The 24,757-nt window shown below is 37.9% G+C and overlaps 1 protein-coding gene across 2 annotated transcripts in view; it reads right to left on the bottom strand.

The window, feature by feature from the left end:
* Positions 1-24,757, bottom strand: part of DOK6 (docking protein 6) — a 431,983-nt gene that overhangs the window by 102,815 nt on the left and 304,411 nt on the right. For both annotated transcript variants that reach the window (XM_017951839.3, XM_021930213.2), the window contains exon 6: positions 5,133-5,271. In XM_017951839.3, the coding sequence (XP_017807328.1) occupies positions 5,133-5,271 (139 nt within the window). The remainder of the gene's footprint in view (positions 1-5,132; positions 5,272-24,757) is intronic.

Raw genomic sequence — 24,757 nt, 5'->3', positions numbered from 1 at the left:
CCAGGCAATGCTTATATCAACTTAGATTTTAGTGGCCTACATTTAAAAAATACTTCTATTTTATAGCATTAGTTTCAAAGAAAAGATAATCTGAGTCATTGGGTTGTATGTATGTTATAATGTCTGTATGTTGGGTCATTTTGATGAGCCTTTGAAATCTGTTACTTTCATTTAAGAAAACTATCCTTGTGCAGCTTTCTTTATATTCGGTTCCAGCAATGCAAATAAAAGAAACAAAATTGTATTTAACACAGAAATTGCAGTCTTTTGTGTTAGGCAATGATTTTTCGTATACAGAATCAACTCTGATCTATTTGATTACATTTGAGAAGTACAAACATATACATATATTCATGCATGAAAGCATTTTCTGAAGTGACATCTAAAGTATCAAATTTTAAGGAAACAATACATTTAAAAGAATGCTAGTCTAGTTTTTACTCATCATGCAAGAGCACCACTGATTAGACAAATTACACACTGCTTTCTCACTATCTCTACCTCCTTTGTGTCCTTATGCAGAAATACATGTTTCTTCTTGGGCGTGTATATGTGTGGGTTTTTTTTTTTTTTTTAAGATGGAGTTTCGCTATTGTTGCCCAGGCTGGAGTACAATGGTACCACCTCTGCTCACCACAACCTCTGCCTCTCAAGTTCAAGTGATTCTGTTGTCTCAGCTTCCTGAGTAGCTGGGATTACAAGTGTCCATCACGCCCAGCTAACTTTTTGTATTTTTAGTAGAGACGGATTTTCACCATGTTGGCCAGGCTGGTCTTGAACCCCTGACCTCAAGTGATCTGTCTACCTTGGCCTCCCAAAGTGCAGGGATTGCAGGCGTGAGCCACCCCACCCGGCCATGTGAGGTTTTTTCGTTGTTTAGACTAAATTTTCTTTAGTGTTCTGAAACTGAACAATAGTGAGTGAATTGATTAACTGGGATCACAGATCCATTTTCACATTTTCATTATCGACCATAATAATTTGTTCTAATTCAGCTTGTGCTGTTTCGTCACAATCCATGACTATCAGTAAAAAAAATTTCACAAATAGGCAAGTGGTGTATTTCCTGGCAGAAAGCTGATCGCTGTCAGCAATCATTAAAGCTCTAATCTTAAGATTAATATTGATAATATTGAGTGATAAAATCATGAATAGAACACTGAATAATAACTTGCAGTTATTCTTTTTTTTTTTTGAGACGGAGTTGCCCAGGCTGGAAGGCAATGGCGTTATCTCGGCTCACTGCAACCTCCACCTCCTGGGGTCAAGCAATTCTCTTGCCTCAGCCTCCGGATTACAGGCACCCGCCACCACACCCAGCTAATTACTGTATTTTTAATAGAGGCAGGGTTTCACCATGTTGGCCAGGCTGGTCTCGAACTCTTGACCTCAAGTGACCCGCCCACCTCGGCCTCCCAGTGTTTTCTTTTTCTGTTCACCAGAGCTTAGGAAAATCACAGAATTGACAGCTCTGGAGGGCAGCCCATTTGGCAAGTCCCACTGATGATGTTTTTAAAGCATTAGACAAAGTCTTGATATCTTCCTGGCATTTCAACAGCACCCATGCTATTTGTCCTTACACTGTGTACAGAGCTTTCCTGGTAGGCCAGGAGATGGGGACTGCGGAACAGGAGCATCCTAAATGCTGTTTTTTTATACACTGAAATTCTCATTTTGTGAGGGTGTTGGTATACAAATGTTTTAAAATTACTTGCAATGTTAGAAGATTGGAAATGATTGACAATCCCCCCCACTAACACACTTCTTTTTGCTTACTTACTTTGGATATAGCAGAAAAAAATTTTCTCATTCTCAACTGCTCTTTACATGTGAGCATTTTATAATTGCTTTAAACATAAAAGGCACATTTTAAAAGAAAGCACTTTTTCATTTAATGTGTGTGTGTGTGTGTGTGTGTGTGTGTGTGTGTGTGTAAAACAGGTCCATGAAAATCTAAAATTTATTTCCAGTTGGGGCCTTGTCCATGATGATTTCAGCCTGTGCTCAACCTTAACAGCCTAAGTCACATGGATGCATTCGTGATACCGTTTCTGATGAATGGCTTCTATCACAAAGAATGTCAAAACTTTCTTTGATAATGTTGCACATGCGCGTCAAACCAGCTACAGATACTTTTGGCAATGGAATCCAAAGAACTCTGCTAGCTCTAAGAACAAGAATGATCTCTGTGAAACGGAAACATTTCTAGAGATGAACATATTCGTTCAAATATCTAGCTTTAATCATTTTCTCAACTATTTTGAAACACATTCCTCAAATAGTTCGTTTAGTATGTATTACCCTAGCTTAATTCTCCCATGTATCTTAAAACTCTTTTATAGTAAGAAACGGTTGTTGAGACATTATTTCTCATTTGAGTTTATCCAACTTTCGAGTAACAATTTTGTTTTAAATAGCAAATGAAGAATTAGAGTATTTAAACATTCTTTCATACTTGTTGGAAGTTTTTAAAAAAATTTTCCGTGACCAGGCATGGTACACCTGTATTCCTAGAACATTGGGAAGCCAAGAAGTTGGATCGCTCGAACCCAGGAGTTCAACACCAGCCTGGGCAACATAGTAAGACCTCATCTCTATAAAAAAAAAAAAAAAAAATTGGCTGGGAACAGTGGTGCAGGCCTGTGGTACCAGCTAGTCGGGGGCTGAGGCCGGAGGATCACTTCAGCCCAGGAGGTTGAAGCTGGCAGTGAGTTGTGTTCACACCACTGCACTCCGGCCTGGGTGACAGAGCGAGACTCTGTCTCAAAAAAACAACAGCAACAAAGAAAAGTTTTGTGCATGGAGAAGGTGGTATCTATATTAAAAAAAAAAAAAATATCTGGGAGAACTGGAAAACTTTGCTTTTGGTTGTAGTATTTTGGAAATTGAGGCATTTATCAACTTGAAGCAGCTTGTTCAGTTTACTCTGAAGGACAAATTAGCCGTAGAGTAATTCCTACTAGCGTTAACCTGCAGAGGAAAGCATAGTTGTGAAATTATTTCTGAATTAAACCACTCTATTGACATGTATGCGCTGAGTGATGGATTCTCTGGTTTTATAATTTCTAGAAAGTTTCTCTGTTGAGCCTTGCTGAGCCTGCTGTTTAAATGTTTGTTGCACTCTCTTCTGTCCCAGCACTGATGTCGGTACCCACATCTGTGGTGTACACCCTAGTTTTAGACTGCCTGCGGTTACAGTGACTGGATCCCTTATCTCATCTCTGAGCCATTAACAGCAATTACTTGACTCCAGTCCTTTGACTTGCTTCTCAGTGGCACAGGACAATGAGAAACATACAACATCAACAACAAAAGTGAATTAAGTTTTGTTTAGCAAATATTTTGGCACAACATTGTTAGAAATACTTGAAAGAGTGTGAAGGATATTATGTAGCCATAATAGCAACTCTTGTTATTCAATGTCAGTCAGACATCACCCTCATCCATAATGAACGCTTTCATGGTACTTCTATGTGCTTGGTCTGATTGTAAGCACTTTATATAGATGAATGCACAGAAACTAACAACCAAATGAGTAGAACAATTACATGCCCTTGTTACAGATAAAGGAAAACCAGAGTTAAATAACTTGCCCAAGATTACACAGCCAGTAAGTGGTGGTGGTGGGATGCAAGCCCAGAGCCTCAGTGGGGTATTCTTTATGGCAGATAATTACAGTAGGTGAAAGAGTTCTTGGAATTTCCATCATTAAAATATAATCTAAATCACTCTGAGCTTTTGCTTGTTTAAAACAACTATAAGTAAAGAAGTATAGAGGTTAACTAATAGCAAGTGACATCATGGTTAACCCCATGGTTAATTTTGGTTGAAAACAAGCACCAGCAGATTGAAAATATGGGCTGATGATCAATATGCATGACTCTGAAATAATTTGAAATTTGATATATTTTTCCACTTGATTTTAATCACTAGAAAAGCATCACATTTAGGTAATTGTTACAGTGGTTTAAAGTTTACCCAAATCTTTCTAGAAGATTTAAGTTTTACTAGCCCTCTCTAATTGATGATTCTTCAGTCAATCCCACAGTCTCATCTTAATCATCCTACAAATGCTCAAGCTACTCTTTCGTTTCCATGGGCAGTCCAATGTCCTGTGATGCCCTTTCCCTCCTGAGGTGTTAGGAAGGCTCTTTTTAACCATACCTCAGATGGAGAGATAAAGGCAGGATTGAGAAAATTAGAAGTGCATTAAGAATAAAATATGATCATTTAAGCTACTTCTGTTTTCTTTCTTTTAAAAAATTTTATTTTATACTTAAATATTTCATAGAATTTTGGAGATAAAACTAAAATAGTAATATAAAACTTCATTGTCTTTAAATTAGAATAGACTTATTGATGTTTCACAAAGAGAATTATAGATGCTTCCCAAATACCACCTGTCCTTCTATAGATTAACTCAGATGCATCTTCATAAATCCTAGAGAAAATAATGCTCTTAAGATTATAATCAATAGTCATTTCATTGTTTGCTTTTCAACCAAATTAGTGATAAAGCTTATAATTATTTTTCAGCTCATCATATTAATAAAATTTACTACTTTTAGATTCTTTACTAGATGATTTTTTAGCTTGATCCTAAAACTGGACTACAGTTCCAGGACGAGATGATAAACAAATTATTCTGTTGTCAACTAGCATAAACTCCTTCTGCAAACATTTTATTACATATACAGAAAAAGCTAGAAGTTTTAGAGCATATAGGATAAAAATAAAGATTTAAAAAAAAAAAGTGGAACCCTTTCTGGTAAGAACTTAATTTTCCTAGTTATTTTGAGCCCATATTTAAATCTGATGATCCAACCGTATGTGGGGACATGCAGGCAGCATTGCTTCTTATTTCATTATGCACTCCACTCTCTGACATCCAAGGCAACAGATCTTACATAGGTATATGCCAGAAGTGCAGGGCTCACACTTGGTGGCCACAAATAACTTCTTCTGTGACACATTGAGTAGGATATTAGGTGAGAAGGTAGGGTAAGCCCTCAGGATCAGGGCAGGGTGAACACCCAGGCACTGACATGAATGGCCCCACACATACATGGTGTACATCAGACCCCAGTGACATTCATTTTCAAGCTGATAGGTTACCAAGGAAGGGGCCTTACCCGGGCTTTCTGCTCCATTTCTAGCATTAATCTTTCATGTTGCTCAGCTATGGCCAATGTTGCAGAATGGACCTTCTGATAGATCATTTCTCCTTCCCTCGTTTGAAAAGTGAATAGTCCTTCTCCTGTGTCACACATTCTGTGAGAACAGATAGGGAAAGAGATGGGTCTCCATGTGTTCAAGTACGTAAGTTTTCCACGTAGACAAAACCCTTACCCTTGTGCCTCCTCCTCCTGATCTCCACAGGAGTTAGTGAGGCTGATTCAGCCGTAAGCAAACGAACCAAAAAATGTATCTTTAAATGGTACATGAAAATGGAACTTAAAATAAAAATCCATGTATATTTGGATGTCTAAAAAGGAAGCATTCACAACAGTGTAAAGGAACAAAAAGATTTAGATAATGACAGTGGGTGCTTTCCAATATTTAAAGATTAAAAACGAATGAATTACAGTATTTTTATCTGCCATTATGATATAGACTATTATGGACAAACTGTTATGCAGTTATGTCATTTCTGAGAGCATATAATCTTACGTCAATTCAGGGAAAAATCAGAATGCAAATTCTTTTTCAACTAATTAGAATTACTTTTTAAAAACATTGGGAAAATTCCACTAACAAGTTGTTATTCAATAGGATTATAGGTAAGTTTTATTAACAAAGGCTAACTCTAAAATGGAAAATAATATTTTAAGCTAGCTTTTAAGAAAGTTTTCAGAAAGACCCACCCAATATCAATATGCTAATATTTGGATATTGGCTATTAACTGGATTTCTGTGTTGATTTTTCAGGTTACAACATCAAGCAATTTTCAAGTTATAACATAAAAATATTCATGAGGAAAACTTTCTTTGAGCACCAAAAATTTTAGATTCTTCTCTGATTCTCCAAGGAGTTTTCAATAGAAATGTCTCAAGAGGCTCCCGACATTACAGAGGCTGCAACTGTGATCCCTTAGGGCCCTTTAGAGCCAGCACTTAGCTCCTCTGAAAGAGATCTTAATAAAATTCACACAGCGTGAAATGGAAAGTCTGGGGAAAAAATGAAGAGTTTTCACAAAGTGAAACAAATGAGCTTCCTTTGTTGATTCAGAGTAAGGAGCATCAGCAACAAACCATTGATAAGTAGTGAGTGCATCTTGTTTGAGGTTGAGCTTTTTCATAGTCATCTGAAAAACAGTGCTTATTAGCCTTTGGAAATGAGATAATGGAGGCACAGATTGTTATTTCATACTCAGTCATTAAGATGTAAAGGTTGAGTGCTTGTCCACTTCCTGGGATTTAACTCTGCCCCGCGCAGGAGCTTGCCCGTTTACAGGAGGGATTTTTGTCTCTGAAGTAAAAACTACTGTAAACTTCATCCTTTGATCATGAACTAAGGCATTTCAAATAGCATAAAAAGCAAACTTTAGGCAGAAGATGCTGTTTCTTCAGTGAAGGTCAAGTTTATGATTTTTGTCAGCCGTGTTGGAAGAAATGGGCTAGGTGATATGGTTTGGCTCTGCGTCCCCACCCAAATCTCATCCCAAATTGTAATTCCCATGTGTCCAGGGAGGGACCTGTAATCCTCACATGTGGAGGGAGGGAAGTGATTGGGCGGTTTCTTCCATGCTGCTCTCCTGATACTGAGTTCTCACGAGATCTGATGGTTTTGGAATCAGAATGTTTGGAAATTCCTCCTTTGCTCTTCTTTCTCCTGCCACCATGTGAAGGTCCTTGCTTCCTTTTCACCTTCCACCATGATGGTAAGTTTCCTGAGGCCTCCACAGCCATGTGCAACTAAGCCAATTAAACCTCCTTCCTTTGTAAATTACCCAGTCTTGGGTATTTCTTCCTAGGAGTATGAAAATGGACTAATACCCTAGGTTTCCCTTGTTTAAAATGTGTTCTTTTGGGGCTGTTAGGGAACAGATAGACTGTTTCATATCTGTCTAAACAGTCTTGTGGTAACAAGCCAATACTACAGAATATAATTAGGAGAAAGAGGAAACAATTTAGATGGCATTTGACTTGCTCCTCAAAGCATGGTCCACGGATCAGCAGCATCTGCCCCCTGGGAGCTTGTCCAGACTGTCAAATCTAAATCTGCATTTAACACACCCCCAGGTGACTCACATGCACATTATATTTGATAATGATGACTCCAGAACCTTCTCCACAGGCCACCATTTCATTGAAGAGGAGTGGGAGATGACACGTGAGACCCACAGGAGGACACATTAGAAGCTGCATTTGCACAGCTTTTTGAAGACTGATACATAAAACTAATATTAGAAATATATCAAAAAGGGCAAATGAACCCAAAGAATCATTTCCTTAACTTAGGAAAAACTAAAACAGGTGTTACATTTCAACCCCCAACTCCCTTGCTGACAAGATGCACATTCCTCAATTGCATTTATTTTGTGAAACAGGGAAAATATGGATGACATACTTATCGTGACTTCAAACTAGAATTCTATTGATCTGTAGATAGTTGCAAATGTAATCTCTTTATATCTAACAATGACTTTGTACAAAATGAATGTTTTTTCTTATCTAAAATAGTGTTGGATAATATAATCTCAGGTTTCTTTCAGCTCTGAGGAATATTCTAGGGCCTCACAAAAATTCTAAGAGGTAAACAGAACTGGCACACTTGTTTCCAGAATTCTTTTTTGTTTGATATTGTGATAGGGAAATTATAACAATATAGGACTCAAAAGACTAGGGCACCAATTTCAACCACAATGTTCTAGGCTGTCATAATTTATCATATAATTTTCAAGTAGCTACTATAACCTAGGCACCATTTGGGGCCTGAGACTTGAAATAGGAGGGAAAAATATATATGGCCTATTGCTTCTGAGGCTTTTGAGTAGTGGGGAAAGGCCAGCAAGAATAACAAACTTACTGTGATATGTGCTACCAGGGAGAAGTATAGGGCCATGAGGAGGACAATTAGGGATTAATTTGAGCCAGTTATTTTACCTATTAACTTCTCACCTACAAAATCACCAAGAATTTGTTTTTTTTTTTTAAATGAAGTAATGTATGTGATAGTGGGCAGTAAAGGGTTAATGTAGCAGTGCCCAGTTGGTTATTCCAACCCTGCACATTCTTCATTCCTGTTTTTAGGATGGGCCTATGGCTGGCTTCTGGGATATGATCTCTGGGACCTTTGGAATACTCTGCCTGTTTCTGTAAGTCTGAGACCTTGGGCCATGCTGTACCCAGTTGACCAGATACATTAATCCCAACAAAGGATAGCCCAGCAGGAATGCCTGTTTTCAGTCTGATGCAGCCTGGAGCCTGAGTAGCTGAGTCAGTCCTGGGGGTGCTGCATGCCTACATGACTGACCCCCAATAAAAACCTTGGACATCGAGGCTCAGGGGAACTTCTCTGGTTTACGGCACTGCATGTGTTGTCACACGTCATTGCTGGGAGAATTAAGGGTGTCCCCATGCAACCCCACTGGGAGGGGCCTTGGAAGCTTTTGCCTGGACTCTCCTGGTCTTTTATCCCTTGTGACTTTTCCCTTGGCTGATTTTAATCTTATTTCTCACTGTGGTGATACAAACTGTGAGCATAATGTGTTTTTCTGAGTCTTGTGAATCTTCTAGAGGATTATCGAGCTGGAGGGTGGCCTTGGGAACCCTTCCATCTGACACTGCCAGCATGTGCTAAGGAGTCAATATGTTTTATGTAGTAAGAATGTAAAATTCCTGGTCTTTTCCCTAAATGTGTCTGTCACTATGGAATCTAAGAGAATATCCTCTTTATCCAGTCTCGCCACTCACATCCAGAATCACTTGAAACAACAGTACTTGTCAGACTTATCTCTGTTATGTTCTGGTAAATAAAAAATAACCAGGGATCATGTGGATGTATATATTTGAAGGAAACTGAACTCCAAAGGAGGTGTTCCACTATTCATCGTTCTCTTAGTTCCTTTCAAGGGCAGAATCAGCCCTAACATGGTGCATGGAGGAATTTTCTGGAGAAAAAATTCCTAGCATTGAACTACTAGACCGCGCCCCTTTTTTCTTGTCTGTAACACTCAAACTTGGCTCTCTATGAAGGCGTGACTTTGAATGCCACTCTTTCTTCCCACATGATGTGTGAAATAAATTTACCAAGTCAAAAATTATGGAGACATTTTACTTTAAGTGTAGACACTTTAAGATAATTTTTTGTGGGTCTCTAGATAAAATTTTGCTACAGATGAATTAGTTGACATCTGGCAGTTTTGTCCATCTTCACAGCTGTATAATTTCATTCTTACTGTTTTACAATATTGTATACATATTTAATAACCAAATATTTATTCTCCTTGAACACAAATTTTAAACTTTCAGTAATGGGGTAGAGTAAGGAGCATGTTCCTAAAAACCCAGTGGTATTTCTGTTCAGTATTTAAAATTTAATGTTTAATTATAGAACATAATGAAATTCTTCAAAGCACAGCTTTTCCACAGAGCAGTTAAAACCAATTAACACTTTTATTCTGTTAACAGTTTAATCTTTATTGTCACTTAACAATGCTAGAATTTTACTTTTTTTTTTTTTTTTTTTTTTGCTGCTATGAAAAGATTGGTTACTCTGAGTCAGACTTTGATCTAAGAAACTGGGCAAAATGGACAAGCAGTTTGTGAAAAACAGTACAGAAAAGTCAGTAAAGCAACAGTACAGAAAGTCAAGAAATAGACCCAGTTCATATAATATATGGTCAAAGTAGAGTCTCAGATCAGTTAGGGAAAGCTGACCTCTTCAACAAACTGTTGAATGGTAGCCATTTGGGAAAATTTGAATCCATGTTTCTTCCTCCATTGATAGAAATTCCAGAGAAAGCAAATGGGGGAAAAAAGCACCATAAGAAAATATCAAAGAATTTCTATATGAACTCAGGAGAAGGGATTTCAAGTGAGGATTCAAATAAAGTCACAGAAGAAAAGACAGATGAATCTGCCTGTGAAAATACTTTATAAAAATAATAGAAATCATTAAGATAAGACAAAAACAAGATGGAAACTCAAAACATTAATTTCTCTTGTTTTCATCTAGCAACATATTTTAGAAATTCAACTACTTCAGTAGTAGTTGTAATAAAAGTAGTATTCAGTGAAGAATAAGTTACAGACATTGTTTCAGGGTTTACACACATTAACTTTTTTAATGCTCAAAGAACTCGATGAAAATTACGAAAAGTAACTATTTTTCAGGTGAAAGTAATATGTGGAGTGTGCTAATATTTGTGTAAAAGTGTGGGACAAAATTTCAGTTCAATAGATCTCTTGAACTTATTCCTATTTTTCAATGGCAGTGACTATAGTTAATAAAAATATATTGTATACTTAAAAATGTAAAGAGGGTGGGTAAGTGTTCTCACCATGGAAACTGACTATGTGAGGGTGATGCTTATGCTAACTAGCTAGATTTAATCATTCCGCATGTTTGTGTACTTCAAAACATCAGGTTGTACACAATAAATACAATTTTATATCAATGTAAATGCATGGGAAGAATGTATATGCATCTTTGCATGTGTGTACACTAAACTCGAAGTATGTACAAAAATTGTTACTTATTGGGGAAAAGTGAAATAGATGGGGTTTAAGTATAGAAGGAACATTTTCACTAATCTTTACATGAATGATAAAATAAGGAAAAGTTAGATTTATTTACAGTAAATTAATTTTTTTTTTCATAGAGACAACATCTTGCTCTATCACCCAGGCTGGAGTGCAGAGGCATGATTATAGCTCAGTGCAGCCTTTGAACTCCTGGGATCAAGTGATCTGCCCACCTCCGCCTCCTGAGTAGCTGGTAGTACAGGCTGACACTGCCATGCCTCTCTCTATCCTGCTCCACCATAGTAACACATGCTTATTTCCCCTTCTGCCATGATTGTAAGTTTCCAGAGGCCTCCCAGCTATGTTTCCTGTTAAGCCTGTTAAGAACTGTGAGTCAAGTAAACCTCTTTTCTTAAATTACCCAGTCTTGGATACTTCTTCATAGCGGTGTAAGAACGGACTAATATGCCTACAAGGAAATCTTGGTTTTAGTCTGGATTCTACTGCCAACTAGCTTTGTGAAATGCCATTTAACCCTCTCTAAAATTCAGCTTTTAAATGAAAGAGCTAACATTAAACCATATCTGAGATACACATTTGTGCCTAAACTCTACAACTCCTCCACCTGTGTACTCTGATGACACAATTATAGTCACATTAGTTAAAATCTATCTTTTCACATCTTTTCAAAGTTTTCATTTTACCCTATTCTATTTTCTTGCTTTTTCTTTTTTCTTATTTTTTCTTTAACTCAATAAGATGACTAGTTGAGTCTCCCTGAACACTCTGGAGTTTGGCTTTAGTAAATATTTGAAAATATATACATATAAGGTGCTCTTCTATTTACCTTACTTTATGCCTCAAAAATTCAGAATAAAAAAACCCAACATGTGAAGATGTGATGTAAGTCATAAGACCTTAATTACCTCAATATATGATCACAAATTACCATTATCCTTATTATATAGTTACAGGTTAATAAGGATTTAATGGGGAAAAAAATTTTAAAAGATTTACAGATGATTTTATATTTGCCCTGTATACGTATCTCCTGGAGGCTTTATTGTAAAGTTATCAGATATTCCCTGGCAATTAGGAATTTTAACATTTTTAACTCCCAATGTTAATCACAAAAAGCCCCTCGTGTATATCTTAAATGTTTGTTGACCCAAGCAAATGAAAATTATCAATATAATGGCTACATAAAAAGTATTTTTTTATAGTTTCTGATAGGAAAAAAAAAATAAATTATAAAAGAAACATTGTTTTTGAATGGTCCCTTGGTGGTAGTGTACTTTTCCGAATGGAGTAGATAAAACACTTAAATACACAGAAGTGATACGTTCTTATGTTCCCAGCTGGTGTAGACTTGTTCTATTTTAAACTTGTTTGAGGGCATCTGAATGTATCACATGGAGCAGCTACTGATCTATACTCACCTATTTTTGTGGTGAGGAGCTAATAACAAAAGACAAGCAGAAACTTGAATTCTGTCATTTATGAAGTAGACTTTCCTTTTAACATGAATTTAACTGCCATGTTACGATTGGGACAGTTTTTAGTTTGTCTCAAATTTTAATAGTTATTTAGTCTCTGCATTAGAGAAGAGTTATGCTCTTTTTCACCATTTTGAGGGGAACCTAAAAATAAGAATTATATTTCTTCAGAGCAAAAAGAGCATGTAATCAGGGTTTAAAATTATATTTGTATTCTTCTTTTGCTTTAAGTATAGTTAAGATAATTTTTTAATCATGTGAAAGATCCTTTCAGCATTTCAACTGACTATAGAAGACAAAGTATCATAGCCAAATAGAAAGTAAATGTAAGACTGGATTTGATTTGACTAAGGATTGACTTTTCTTCTCAGGTTATATTTATTCATTTGTCAACATATTTTTGGGCACCACCCACTTGTCTACTTGTCAGGTACTATATTAGATTTTAGATTTTCAGAGAACCATATTTTTTCAATGGAAAATGTAATATTTTTTAAAATCACATTTTTAAAAACATAATTACCATTATGAATTCTCATACATATGCATTTAACTTTTTATTTAAAAACTGAGTACATGATTATATAAACTTATATAGAGATTAAGAACTTCTGAATTTATTATCCTTATTGTGTTTTCTCTAGAGAGTTTCAGTTGACAGATCACTGATAATGCCAACTAAAAAAATATAGTACTTTATCAAAACAAGCTACCCAGTAAAACCACAAAACACAAATCATTCTAAGATACTCAGAGCAAATACCGACTGGTATTATAAAAGATGTAGGCATATGTTTGATCTACTGAATTTTTAATTTTTAACATTGTATTTTGATATATTTATTGTAGAGCTAGGGCCTCTCTTACTCAGGCTGGCCTCAAACTCCTGGGCTCAGGAGATTCTCTCACCTCGGCCTCCCAAAGTGCTGAGATTACAGGTGTTAGCCATCACATCCTGCCTAAGCTACCAATTTTTAATTTCTTTTGAAATAGAAATAAAATTTACTGAAATCATGAACAAAATGAATCTATATAAGGTTTAAACATTAAAGAATTTCAAATACAATTACCTAGACGTTTTATAATTTCAAACATCAAATGTTCATTTCAGCTTAGTGGATTTTCAACCTTAAATTTTTAACTTCATTTTAATACATTAAATTGTATTTCTTAAAATAATCTTCATTGAAAATGTTAGTGAATAGATAGCTTGAATCACCTTCAATGTAGATGCTAAGAAGTAGAGTACATATCTCCCTATCAAATAAAAGTAGCAATCAGTTTGTATTGTTCCTTGATATCTTTGATCTTCTTAGTTACACAATGTTAGGCTCATCATGGTTCATACTAATGAATTCTAGTTTAGGAATGGACCAATCACTTCTGTTTCTCCTGCTGAATTAAGTATAAATCTGTATTATAGTACTTCTAATATCTCATTATCTTTATTTTCACATGACTTTTTCCCAACTAGACTTATCACAAGTAGATAGGGAGGAAAATAAAACCTATAGAGGCTGGCAACTGAGTCCACGAAAGGGGATGCTGGTGTTTGAGACAGGGTGGCGGGTTTCCACCCAGGATCCTGTAGAAGTCAGAGCGGGCTGCTTGGTGGCTGGAAAAACAGGAGCATTCCTAACTGCTGCTTTGACTCCAGTTGTTTTAGCTTTTTACTTGGCTGGATCTTATTATCTTCCCTCTTTTCCTTCCATGTTGATTTATCCTTTCTCTAAGCTTTCTGAAAAACCTCGTCATATTTGTCCTTCCCATCATCTTAACATACGTTTATTTTGTTCTTATTTCTTCTTATGGCTTCCTTCTTTGACCTTTAAAGATTCTTCTTTTTGAAGGTCTTTATTAGATTTTACAATAAAACTTTTAGAGCCACTCCAATTTTTTAAATTTGAGAATGATGTCTTTTTACCTATCTTATTTGTTTGCTTCCTAGATCCCATTTTCACATTTTCATTTGCCCTCATATTTGGGGGCATATATCCAGATTTGGTATTTGAACAGATTGTGTGTGGGAATTTCCCTTGGCGGAGTGTATTTTTCACTTCGGTGACAGCCAATTCCTATTCTTCGGTTGGTTGGAGTCTCAACCAACATGCACAGAGTTGCTCCTAATCCTCATTTCTTACTGGTGCCCATCCACCTCATTTTGGGAATGGAATTGAGATAGTTTCCCACCTCTTGTTAGACTTCGTGATTCTAACTGTGAAAGAAAAAACAGTCAAGTCTGGTCAAGCTGATTTCAGTTAATGTTTTGAAAATAAAACCTTCACTTTTTGCTAAAAAGACAAACACGTTGGTAGAAAAGAACAATTGGGACGGCTATAATGAAGGCAAAATTTCTTAATTGATGCTAATTCAGGTAATGGTAAAAAAGCAGAAACAATACAAAACTTGAGTCCTTTAATAGAATAAAGAAATGAAATAAAAAAGCCAGGTTTAAACCACAAAATACAGGATCTTTGGGTGAAGTGAATTGACCTGTATTTAGTACTTGTATGTTGTCTGTGTGTTAGTGTATGTCTGTGTACATGTATATATGTGCGTTATATGTGCATATGCGTGTATATGTGTAACATGTGTATATGTATATTATTTTGGTCTGTGTCTCTAGAGGCTTCCTAATTAACACAGCTTGTATATCTTTGTCTTCTGACTTCTCCAGCCCTCTTCTGAGCCCATGGAAATCTGATTCTGACCCTGGGGAGCTCAGGTGAGGGGTGAGTAGGATGAGTGGGATGCATTGCAGGTGCTGTCCTTGATGTCACACAAATCATGGTGGTGCTTGAGAGATCAAATAATAAAGAAAAAATGCCTTTTAAATGAAGAATTTTCTTCTGTTTTTGTGTTTGCATCACTATAGACATTGCTCTTCAAGTTATCTTTCTCCTGAGATCCAGGTAGACTTTCACTCACTCTCTGAACCAGCTTGTAGTTGAGAAGATAAGAAAAATGCTGGCCAGCAGATCCAAGGAGACCTCTTCTCTTCCACAAACAGCTGCAGACACAGCAGAACTTGGGTAAAGGAGAGCAGGAAGTTACTGTACTGCAATGGCTTTACTTTTTTTTTTTTTTCCCCAGTATACTAAGGACTTTTCTCCACTGAGAAATTATTGTGGACATTTTCCCCTAATTTGCCATGGAAAGTATTATTACAGCAAAAGAAATAGGAAGTCAACATTTCATTTCTGAGATTCGGAGTGAGATTTGAGTCACTAGCCAGGCAGACTTTGATGAATTTGTAAAAGTCAAATCTAGATGATTAAGTCAGCTTTGCTATAAATCAGAGCTAGAGGGAGATTAGAATGATTTAAGAGGCAACCTTGTTCCATCAGGACCTGGGTGACTGTGAGAAAAAAAGTTAGAAAGCATTGGGTGAGACTTGTATATCCTGATGTCTGTTACCTGAGTGAACATTCTGGAGAATGCAGGAATGTGAAATAAATTGGTCTCTAGATAGGTGAGCTAAAGGCTACACTCCTGACTCCCCATTGCCTACATCTGCCTGCAGGGCATCCAAAAATTCCAACGTGGAGGACTGGAGTCGAAGAGCAGGGTGTGAGAAATCTAGGAACGAGGAAACTGGCCAGGATCAGGGGTTTCAGTGGAGAGTGACAGCGCATCTGCAAAGCCCAAATCAGTTCAGTTATATTTATTACAGCAGATGCCAGCCTGGAACACACCAGACCACACGAGGCTTGAATCAAGGGTTCCTTTTATTCCATAAGGTCATGTAAGATTTTTGTGTGTTTCAACATCAAACTACATAAAACTAGGAAGAAGGGGCAGAAAATAGTATCACCAAGGTGTGAGTCATCTGAAAGGGGTGATCTGAAATAGCTATAATTACCCACTTCCCAGCGAGAAGGGGTTCCTGAGAAACATTCAATGAGAAACAAAGAATTCACACTTAACTGCATCAGGTTGTGTTAAATTCTTGAACCTGCTACAGTTGTAAAGCATCTGCAATTTCAAATAGGAAAACTTTCACTCCCTTGTCTACGAAAATTAATTGGCAAAAGGTTTCATTTATTGTGGTCGCACATTCATATAGTCAGGCCAGATTTACAGTCTCTCCCTAAATTTGGGGAAAATATTTTTTCTAATTCTTCCACGACTTCATTCCTGGCTTCTACAATCACTTTGGGGGTATGGAATGAACTAAATATATTTTATTTTGATTCATATTATCACTAAAGAGGCTCTTTTCATTGTCAGAAAGCCATACACAAAAAGCCAAAATTAAAAATGTATTTTTAAATGTTGAGCATTATAGTGATATGTGCCAGAACATGCTCCATTGACTTAGATTTCAGTCACTTCAAAAAGCAGTCTGCCATGGCCTGAATGTTTGTGTTCCCCCAAACTCAGGTGTTGAAACCCTATTCTTGATGTGATGGTAGTGAGAGGGACGGCCTTTGGGGGAGATAATTAGGTCATGAGGGCAGAGCTCTCATGAATGGGATTCGTGCCCTTATGAAAGAGACCCAGGCCTGGTGCAGTGGCTCGTGCCTATTAACCAAGCACTTTGGGAGGCCAAGGCAAGAGGATTGCTTGAGCCCAGTAGTTTGAGATCAGTAGTTTGAGATCAGTCTGGACAATGTAGTGGGACCTTGTTGCTACAAAGAAATAACAAAACTTAGCCAGGCATGGCAGCATCCACCTGTAGCCCCAGCTACTCGGGAGGCTGAAGTGGGAGGATTGCTTGAGGCCAAGAGGTCAAGGCTGCAGTGAGCGAACGATGGTGCCATGCACTCCAGCCTGGTTGACAGAGTGAGACTCTGTCTTAATTTTTTCTTTAAAAAGATCACAAAACAAAAAGAGGCCCAAAGGAGCTTGTTTGCCCCTCTACCATGTGAGGACAAAGCATGAGACCACCACCTGGGAGGAGTGGGCCTCCCACCAGACATCAAATCTTGGTGGCATCTTGATCTTAGGCCTCTCAGCCTCAAGAACTGGGGGGCGGGGGGGTGGGGTGGTAAAATATATATACACACACACACACAAAAAATACCTAATGTACATATACACACACATATATATACACATATATACACATACATATGTCTGTATATATGTGTGTGTGTGTGTATATATATATATAATTTGTTTATAGGCCACTCCATTTATGGTATTTTGATAGCAGTCCAAATGGGCTAAGAGTCCAACAATAAAGCGAGGTCACTAGGACAAGGCATATTTAGGCACTGGGCTCCTTTCTGCTGTGGTCATTCACACGTGACATACAGTTTTGAATTTGGAGGCTAACAATATTCTTCCCCACGAGATTAATGCTTAGCCGGAAACCGGAGGAACGGTATGGGGTGAGAAAGAGAGTAGCAAATAAACAAAAGATTAAAGAACAAAAAAGATGAATGGGAAAGGTCACTAGTCAAATGGTGATAAAAAATTAACAAGGATTGAGTCCAGAGTGATGATTCAAACAAGAGCATTCAGTGAACAAGCTAGTTATAATCTGAAGACAGTGAAAGGCCAAAGAAGCGAGAACGAGGGGAGTGAAGATCCGAACTAGCAGAGGAAACGAAGTTAAACTTATAAAAATGATTTTCAAAGTCTTATCCTCATAGGATATTCTAGACGTCCCTCTCCATGCTGCCCACACTTCTGGCTGGGTGTACCGACTGCATTTCCCTGATAACTTAAGCTGCCGGCTGGTGAGATAATCAAATTCTCCCCGCTCAGTGATTTCATCTACAAGACACAGGAGTAACCACCGGCGAGAGAAGTTCAATTGTGAAAGAGAAGCAAAGGAAGATGATGGGTCCTTAGCGCGAGGGTGCACAGCCTCTTCCTCCATTGTTAGCTCTCCATTCGGTTTTGCCTGATGCAAGGCACCACTTCCTTTCATATATTTAGATTCCGTAGCTTTCTGATAATGGGTACTGAGTATTTTCAATACACTTCAGGGGTGGGCGGGGTGGCTCACGCCTGTAATCCCAGCACTTTGGGAGGCTGAGGTGGGCAGATCACCTGAGGTCAAGAGTTCGAGACCAGCTTGGCCAACATGGTGAAACTGTCTCTACTACAAATACAAAAATTAGCTGGATGTGGTGGCTCACACCAATAGTCCCACCTACTCGGGAGGCTGAGGCATGAGAATTGCTTGAACCCGGGAGGCAGAGGCTGCAATGTGAGCCGAGATCATGCCACTGCACTCTGGGCAGGGTGACAGAGTAAGACTCTGTCTCAATAAATAAATATTTAAAAATTAATAAAAATAAAAACACACTTTAGGTGACTTCTGCATATTTAAGTTTCAAACTACTACTTTTAGAGCAAGCCCAGGGTAGTTTCCTATTCTTTCGAATATGAGGAAAGAACTAAGGGCTGCAGAAAACCTTCTCACAGGACCCAATTCTCATCAGCTTGTTCTCATTCAACAAACGTTTATCCGTCCCTTGTTGCATGCAAGGTACTCTGTCCAGCCAAGTATGTGACTGCAGGCTGACAGGTGGTGATTGGGGAAAGCTGCCCGAATGAGTAAGATTCTGACGCTTCTTTGGAATAGTTTATTCTCTGTCTGCCACCTCCAGATCACCACATCTCCATGACTGGACCCAAATAAAGTCACTTCATATTTCCAAAAATACTTTCAGTTATTAACACCTTCGGGAGAATTCAGGGGCTCCTGGTAGAAATGAATGAATCATGTACATAACTGAGAAGTATTTATACAGAAAGAGTTGGTTTTCTGGAAAGGGTAATTTCAGAGGTTTAGAAGTAAAAGCCATTACAATGTTGGTTTTACAAGTCACTGGGCTTCATAACAACATCAGAGTGCTGGTGGGTCAGGAGAAGGAAAGGAGACAGCACTCGTCAGTAGCAGACAAGAGCAACTTAGCATTCCATATAATATTGGAGAGAGCTGGTCTAAGTGCCTCAGGTTAGGTATTTTAACAACTGGATCCTCTCTGAACTCCAAACACCCGCTTCTTGAGCAGTGATGTAAGATGGGGGAGAAGACAGAATGAGCTTGGCTGCCTCACTCCCTCTCCAGCTCCTGTCCCAGCTTGAGATGAAATTCTGTGAAAGTGTAAAGAAGGTGGGGCGTCCTGGAATATCTTCTACTTTTCTCAACCTAGCACCAAGTGTTATAAAGAATGGGATAAAAATGCCATAAGGAAAGTTGTTGAGAGAAATTTACTCTTTTACCCTTGAGACCTAATGGGAATTCAAGCACTATATATTTTATTTTATTTTTCTTAATGGTCAAAGCCCTTGGCTGCATATTGTAAATACCTATCATGGATCAAAGCAATCTCAGTGAAAAATATTTCTTTCAGCTTTGCTAGTTGTTAAAGCTCCATGAAATGTTCATTTTCAATGTTATCTTCTCTATGAACAAAAGATTTGTCTGCTGCTAAGCAATATCTAAAGTAATAGCTACAGGGTTTCATTTCTCCTTGTATGTAAGGATGAATTATAGAAACCATCACATAAAGTTTTGTATTGCTCTGTTGTCTATGATATTAAGTACTTGAGCTACAAAATTATCTTATATAATTCCACAATTGTTTCCTTCCAGGGATTGATTACACATCTCAATTCCCAATGATCTCTCTCGCTGTTTTCATGAAGCATTCCTACAACATGAAGGGGGAAGATGGAATTAGCAAGGTAGAAAACGAGAGAATTAAAAAGCAAATCTCCTGTGTTTCTTTTCAATGAATATTATGTCAAGAAATAAGTAAAGGTTTTGAGACCAGGCTTACAAGGTTGCGGTGCACCAGAATGCACAGAGCAGTGGAAAAGGATACTCTGCAAAGTTCAAACACTGCCTTCTGAAGGCAGGTGGCATCCTGGGGAGAAACACTGAGGAATCGACAGGCCCTGGGCTCAGCTTGGATGCCTTGGAAAAGTCACCTGACCTCCAAGTCTGTGGCTGCCCATCTCTAAAACGACTTGCCTTTCACACCTTAGAGGGTTGCTATGTATGAACACCTTTTGAACACTGTCAGGCACCGTGAAATAAAAGATATTATCGTGTGATTATGAGCAATGGTTTCACAGGAGCCCTACACTGCCTAGAGGGCTAAAACATCCTCCTTTGCAAATATTTTCCTACTGTGCTTTAGAGGATCATTGGCCTCTGCCACCTTCCCCAGTGGTGTTGCATTTTCTATGTTTAGAGATGGTGTTTCCTGTTCTTAGACTGTGGCCCACAATACCCCTGACAGGCCCAATCATACCCGAGCGTGTGTGTTCTATCGAACTAGCAATTGTCCCCATCAGAGTTTGCCTGTGAAAAACTGCTTCCCCTCGTAAAGTGGCAGCTTTCCACAGAGGAAATCTGCCCGTGCTTTCACCAACACGGACAACATTGGAGAAGGGAAGAAAAATCACTTTGCTATTTCACTAGCTTATGTAAAGGTCATTTCTCAACCTGCTTCTTGTGCAGTGGAAGGTGTTGATTATAGAGCTCTAGTAATGTTGCCTTTCTGAATTCATTCTTGTTCTCAGGGGCTGTGCTATCTTCCACCTAGACCAAGTTTTATTACATTTAGTGCAGCAGAGCATGCAGATGATGTAGTTAGAACTGCAGGCGAAATAACCCATTTCTATACCTATTGTCAGCTTTAGGCATATTAAATAGAAATGCAGTATAAAAATATTTATAGTTGATTAGGATTGGAATAAATAAAGGCTTAGTTTCTGATTTTGGATTTGGCTGACTTTATTTTTCTCTGGGGTTCTTTTTAAAGCATTAATTTTCCTTAGCACAAAGAGTAAGAAAACAATTTCTTTTAGAGAATATTTCTAATTTCTTTAGTATTTTTGAATTATTGCAGGGTTCATTTTAAACCAATCTGACTAGTAGATAAAGGAATGCGATCTATTTCCTCAGGATCCTGGGCTGTTATTTTCGATTTTGATGCTGATTTTTTGTTAATATTTTAAATTAACATAAATATGACTGAATTTAACTTTAGAGATATGAAGTATTTTGCTGTTAATGCAAACACATGACAAAGAAAACCTAATTTACAATTTAAATTGCAGAGTTGAACAAAAGCATATACTGGATTCAGTTTCCATAGACAGAGGTTTATATTCAGGGTTGTGCGAATAATGATTTATGTGACCTTGACTGACCTTGACTGTGCCCTGATATCTATTCTCTGTCCTTCCTTGTCTTGTCTATCTGGGTGCTTTGCCCCAGGAAGCTGACTTCTACAAGCCTCTCTGAGACAGGCACCAAAATGATGGGCATTTTGGGGAGAGGAATATAAGTAGCTGTCTCTAAAACTTGGTCATTAATGTCCTTCTAGTTCTAGATCAAAGGAAAAACATGTCCAGGCTGAAACAGTAGGCTTACACTTAATGAGGATGTCCCCCACACCAATGAGGAATTGCTAGGCTATTTGAAAGCACTCATTTGAAGATAAGAATAATAACTTACTGGGATAATACCCTCTCTTATAAATATGAACTAAAAGTTCAAAAGTGTAAATATGGATAGTATTAGCATCCTTTTCCTCCCTGAAGAATCTATTAAGAATATCAAAGCTCTTCAGTGATCAAAAGTGACACATAGACACAAACATATGATTTCATTTTGTAATATAGAATTAAGATTTCCATTGAAAAGAGATTTGAAATAACACCGCATCTTTTTTGAAGGAGGTTTCAGTTTCCCATCAGTTATAATATTCCAAATCCATAAGAACCCTGGAAGGTGACCCCTGGCAGTCTAAATTTTGTCTTGTTAATTAAGGCTTTTTGTTTAAAGACAGGTCGAACAGGTTTTATATGGTATATTCATAGTTTGCCTTACAGAGAATAAACTTTCAATGATCCTTTAGCTTCATTCTATTTTAAAAAGACAGCACTGTTTAAATTATCTTTTTTTAGGTTGTTTTTTGTAACTGGAAGAAAAATAATTCTTTAGTGGTAAGTTTCTGTAATTTCTGTTCTCATTAATAAATGTATGAAATATTATACTTTAAGTAAATTCATAATGGTGCTTCTACTGAATTTTAAAAATTCCTTCCAAGGGAGACAGCTTATGAAAAACTAATATAATTAGCATTTTTTGATGGATGACTAGTGTCAAGACACAGAGAGGAAAATGCTTATTGCAGTTAAAGAATGCACCTGAATGTGTACTGCAAACAATAGCACAATGTGATTGAAGAAAATAAACTTATATTTTTGTTTTCGACAACCAAAACATTGTTCCTATTTTTATAATTTATATTGTCATAAGCATATTTTCATGGAAAATTTGATGTTTATTTTTAAAGATCTATAGCCAGTTGCCTTGGAACCTCTGCTGAGTACTTCATCAAGCACCTGCTGTTTGCAGAGGGAATAAGCCAGAATAAAGAAATTCTCGCTCTTCAAGTAAATAATTTAGGCTATGCATGTCTTCAAATAATTAAGCAAATATTTCTTGGGGCCTATTATGTGCCAGGAACACATATGCTAGCAAGAGAAAAGAACTTTCAGAGAAGGATGTTAGGTATATATTCTATAACATTTTATTGCAGGGAGCTCCTGACAATAACACAAAAGGGAACCTTTTAATCTAACATTTGTATGTAATCATGGGTATGTGAGGATAACTACTTTAGGAACTGAAGAAGGCCAGACTTGGAATTTTTATGTCTTTGTGCTGGTGAACACAAACAACATTAATAATAAAAATGATAAAGTCAAGCTTTAACCTACAAATATCCTTTTTGGGTGGGCTTGTATATAAGGCATTTTAGTACAAAAGTACTAAACTGTATGTTTCCCTCATCTTTCAGTCAGCTGCTGTGTGCTGTCACCCCAACTCTCAGCTTTTTGGGGGTTGGGGGCTTAGGATCAGAGGTTTAATAGGCAACAGAAAGAGAAAGGAGATAGCTGTCTCTCCTGTGAGAGAGAGGAGTTCCCGAATGGGTCTTCCCAACTTTTCCCTTCTCACTCGAAATTACTTTGGCTGCTTAGGGAATTTCAAATGCAAGAACAGGCGAATCCACCCCTTAACATCTCCAAGACTCAATGTGGACTCCAGATTCTCTGTTGCTGTCCTCATCAGCTGTTGGAATATGGAATCCTTCCATGGAAGGTTAAACAAGGCAACTTTCTACCTTATATTAACAGGGCATTAACCCCATTGAAGAGTTACACTTCTTAAAGGTAATACTTAGAAAATGCATTACTCTATTAATATTTTTATTTTCTATGTTCCGGTTCTTTGACATCTAAGGCCTTGATGCCACTGGAAGGACTGCCCCTACCACGGTTAGCCAAGTCCTAGAGATAGTAAATAACTCCCTGCAGGTGGGCTTTTCAAATGCAAACCAACCGATATGTGGAGCCCACACCCACCACCACCTCCTTCATCAGACTCTTTAACTCTGAGCCACTGTCTCTCTGTCCTGATCACCCCAGGGCCAAGCATCAGCTTCCATGCTCCAGAGCCTGCTGAAATTTCCAAACTAAGGAATCCTATCCCTGCTTTCTTTGGCTTGCCAGTTACACAATGAAGGCTCTTAGCCAGTTTCCCTCTCTCTCTCTCTGCCTGTGACCAACCTCAGTACTTCTTTGTGGCCCCCCGGAGCCATGGCATGCTCCCCCCTCTTGGGAACAGGGTCACAAACTATATTTTCAAAGATAAATGATGTCCTTATCTATTGACCTCATCATGCCTAAATAATAACCTATTAAAACAATTATCCATGTGTTCTAGGCAACTTTCTTTTTTTTTTTTTTTTTTGAGACGGAGTCTGGCTCTGTTGCCCAGGCTGGAGTGCAGTGGCCGGATCTCAGCTCACTGCAAGCTCCGCCTCCCGGGTTTACGCCATTCTCCTGCCTCAGCCTCCCGAGTAGCTGGGACTATAGGCGCCGCCACCACGCCCGGCTAGTTTTTATGTATTTTTTAGTAGAGACGGGGTTTCACCGTGTTAGCCAGGCTGGTCTCGATCTCCTGACCTCATGATCCGCCCATCTCAGCCTCCCAAAGTGCTGGGATTACGGGCTTGAGCCACCGCGCCCGGCTAGGCAACTTTCTGTTTACACGCACTTTTCAGGTGCAATATGAAATATATTTCCTCATTTTCTATCATTTTCATAATTTTTGAAGTTTTTCAAAGCTTGTGCTTTGCCCAGTGAGAAATAGAAATAGAAATAGGCTTAATGAATATTTTCACACATTAATGTTTATATTACAAAAGCTTTTGTCATAAAAATAACATGTCTAGAGATTAAGATCCAGAAATATATCTACATTGGGTCTTAAGAGTTTGGAATAAAACGAGTCAGTCTTGTCACCTGTGGTGCAGGAAGGGGTGTGACAGAATTACTCTTTAGACCAGAATTCACGAGTTTATATAAAGCAATCAACTAAACTATGTTTAAAGGTCTCAACTGGTGAGTGGGTAGAGGAATTACAGTGTATTCTTACCACAATAAAACAGAATAAACTCCTATCTGTGAAATGCCATGGAAGAATCTAAAACGCATTGCACTCAGTGAGAGTGGCCAGACATGCATTTAAATGACATTCTAGAACAAAGCAAGACTATAGGGATAGAAATGAAGTCGGTGTTACT

Source organism: Papio anubis, chromosome 19 (assembly GCF_008728515.1).
Source record: "Papio anubis isolate 15944 chromosome 19, Panubis1.0, whole genome shotgun sequence".
Lineage (NCBI taxonomy): Eukaryota > Metazoa > Chordata > Mammalia > Primates > Cercopithecidae > Papio > Papio anubis.
Note: the sequence above shows the minus strand (reverse complement) of the source record. Positions and strands in the feature narration are given on the sequence as shown.